General features: G+C 34.5%; 1 protein-coding gene across 1 annotated transcript in view; it reads right to left on the bottom strand.

The window, feature by feature from the left end:
• The window catches only part of LOC132190819 (disease resistance protein RUN1-like), a 13357-nt gene extending 12673 nt beyond the window's left edge, over positions 1-684 (bottom strand). Inside the window, exon 1 of the mRNA XM_059605858.1 lies at positions 161-684. Coding sequence (XP_059461841.1) covers positions 161-684 — 524 coding nt within the window. The remainder of the gene's footprint in view (positions 1-160) is intronic.
• Between the last annotated feature and the right edge of the window lie 2987 nt (positions 685-3671).

The raw sequence follows: 3671 nt of genomic DNA, 5'->3' as shown, positions 1-3671 counted from the left end.
TATGTTAGATTTTTTTTTTCAATAAAACAAATGTTCATATTATAATATATGTATATATAGAAAACATATTGCAATGTGATATAATAAATGTACTAAAATATGAACATTTTAGTACATAATAAATGAGAAAGAGACAAAACTATTCCTTATACGAACTTACCCGTCTGCAGTTTTTCTTAGATCCCACCCTGACAAATTAGCAGCCTCACACAAAGCTCTTCTCCACTTGAGAACTTTGTCCATGTCCAACAAGTAATGCTCTTCATGTTTCGCGAATGCTTCTGCAAAACTACCTGTCTGGCTTCTCACATCAGAGGGCTCAACATCATAGAATATAGGTAGAACCAGTTGCTTCAAAGTTCTCCGACACTCCATAATTTCCACAAGTTCCTCCATGCACCACCTCGAAGCCGCATAGTTCCTTGAGAAAATGATGATAGACATTCTGGATCCTTGGATTGCCCGTATCAATTCGGATGCAAGGTATTGTCCTCTTCGGAGCTCATTGTCATCTTTAAAGATTTTGATTCCAGCATCTCTCAAAGCAAAGTAGAGGTGGTCAGTGAAGTTTTTGCGCGTGTCTTCGCCTCTGAAACACAAGAAAACGTCATAGATCCACTTGGAATGAGTGGAAGAAGATGAAGAGAAGATGGCATCAGGAGATCTTGCTGTTCTGATAGCCATGGCTCAACTACCAAAGACTTGATTTATCTTGATAATTTATTTGAAGTAAAAAATGAATAAAAGTGTTTGGAAGGATAAAAGGGTGGAAATCCAAGAGGAACACAAAGAGAAATAGTTAAAAGAAAGCTAAATGGACTTCGTCCTCCATCCCCTTAACTATTTATAGATAGGCATTGTAACATCCCTAACCCGTTAAGGCTGAGTTTGTCACTTTTCTTCTTTTACAACAAACATTTTTGCAAAGATCTATAAAGTCTATCAATGTATAAAACATTCTTCAAGAGATTTTATTACAAGCGAAATTAGGAAATGTTAAACTTTAGTTGCGGAATATCATATTATTACAATAACTGATATGAAAAGACTTAAAAGTTAATAATTATTCCCGCCCCCATTCTGGCCTCCTATTCCAGCGTCCTTTCTACCTGAAAACAAGAAATAAAACTGAATAAGCCCAAAGGGGGCCCAACAAGTAAAATCCACAACCATAAATAGTTTTACTCCTTGTTCTCAGTTTTAAAAATCGTTTTCACAAATAAATATACATTTAGCCATAATAATACATGTATGTACGGTTGCATCTCCCGTAGCATATACATACTATTACCTCTAGTAATAAATCATCGTCATAAATTATCTTTATAAATTATCATTGTAAATCATCATAGTATATCATTGTTGAAATTATATTATCATTTTCTCATATTAGGGCCCATGTACACTATTACCCTTGTGTACGAGGGTTGCGGGTCCTGTGACCATGGCACTGAACTGAGGCCTCAGCCATGCCCGACCGTCAATTAACTCTTTCTCTTGGTGCACTCAACGGTCTGTTGATGGAATACCACCTTCTGGCATAGCCTCCTTTAGTGGTTTCGCCTCCATCCGAGTATCGGTACCGAACTCATCTCATCTTATCTTGGGGCCAAAAATACTCTCCTCCATACTTGTGCCCTCATTTCATAAACATTTAACTCATTTCTTGTACTTTTCTTTGTACTTCTTTTGATGCGTCTTAGGGCAACATGTAGGAGGGTTTATCATCATTCTTCTTTCTTATAATCATCATTATTTCTCAACTTTCTTTTCTCAAAAATGGAAATTTTTCCAAATATAAACTTGTGTACTTAGAAAGCATTTAAAGAAATATAAACTTTCTAAATAATTCTTTTAGAAATCCTTCATGCGTGCAACATATCTCCATGACAAGTAAATAAAATAATCATTTACAGTTTGATACAAGAATGAATAAATAGCATGACATGAAGTAATTTTAGAAGGGGTAGTGAATTTACTTACTTCTAGACTAAAGCTAAAAGTGGTCTGAAGGATCTAGTTGCTCCAATCTGACTGGCACCACTAATATATCTTTTGAAACTAATTTCTCGAGTCCGTTCTCTCTCGTGTTCTTTCTTTCTTGCAACGCTTTGGCTCGCCCTTTCTCTTTGTTTCGTGTAAACACTTAGAGAAAGAAGAAAGACCGAGTAGAAAATGGAAGAAGGAAGAATATGTGGAAGAGAAGGGAGAGGAGTGGTGAAATTTGTGAAGGGTGAGGACTCTATTTATAGGAAACCATCTCCATCTACCAATCTTCATCAACAAACCTTCATCCACTAATCTCCATCTATAAATCTCCATCTACTAGTACTTATCTATAAATCTTCACCTACTAGTATCCATCTATAAATCTTCACCTACTAGTACCCATATATAAATCTCCATTCTACTAGTATCCATCTATAAATCTACCCTCCTTCTACTAATACTATTATACCTACCATTGACTATTCTACCTTCCCTTACTATTCTACCTTCCATTTTACTATTCCATCTACCAACACTATTATATCTTCCTTTATCCATCTACAATTCTACCCTCCTTCTACTAATACTATTATACCTACCATTGACTATTCTACCTTCCCTTACTATTCTACCTTCCATTTTACTATTCCATCTACCAACACTATTATATCTACATTTATCCGTCTACAATTTTTCTTACCATTTACTATCCTATTATTTCACCAATTACCATTCTCTAATTACCATTCTTTGTAATATCATAAATTTCCCCAGAATTAAAATCATAGGCTAAAATGGATATCAAAATAACATCATCATCAAAATAATCTATTTAAATAACTTTGAAAATTTCGGGGCGCTACAGGCATCCCCTTAAATAGTTAAATATGGTGTGGGGATAACCACGGCTGTTATGATGTGATCATCCCCTAACGCATCACTATTATCGATCCAATCTCAACACGGGAATGACTTTTTGTGTAGTTGTTCTTGTGTTCAAATTGGAACAATAAATTACACTAATAATGGTTGATTTGGACACAAAAACTTGAAAGAAACTTCAAAGAAAAAGAAGGAAGCTCTTTCAATTCTCTTACATTTCTTCTAAGCAATTTGAATTCAAAGATGATAAGAAAATCATAAATTTGTTCCCGTGTTAGACGTTAGAGAAAAGACAAGCACTTTCAATTCCTTTATTGCATTTTTTCAAAGCACACATATATAAATCCTTTCTTATAAGAAAGTCATGTGATTGGACACTCACACCTAAAGTCAATCTCACCATTCTCTTATCTAATGGCTAATATTGTTGACCGTAATCTTAATTCACAAATGAAGCGTTGAAATTGGATTACATTTTCTTTGCCATTTAGCACTTACATCAATTCTTCCTCCACCACCATCACAATTTTAACTTGTGGATATATTACATTTTCTTCGCCATTTTGCACTTCCATAAATGCTTCTTCATCTTTGTCCATTGCAAGTGTAGCAACTTGTAATGAAATATAAATTGAAGGAAAAGTAGCAAAAGCAGGAGAAAAAAAAAAATGAGACAAGAGAGTTTGGGGTGGTTCCAGAGGCATACTCTTAAGGGTTACGTTGTGCATTTTTTTTTAACCCTTCGTCATTTAAAGGAATCATTTATTTAATTTTCGTCTAACTTTAACAAATTTATAATA

Source organism: Corylus avellana, chromosome ca8, assembly GCF_901000735.1.
Source record: "Corylus avellana chromosome ca8, CavTom2PMs-1.0".
Taxonomy (NCBI): domain Eukaryota; kingdom Viridiplantae; phylum Streptophyta; class Magnoliopsida; order Fagales; family Betulaceae; genus Corylus; species Corylus avellana.
This window is presented reverse-complemented; position numbering and strand designations above follow the sequence as displayed.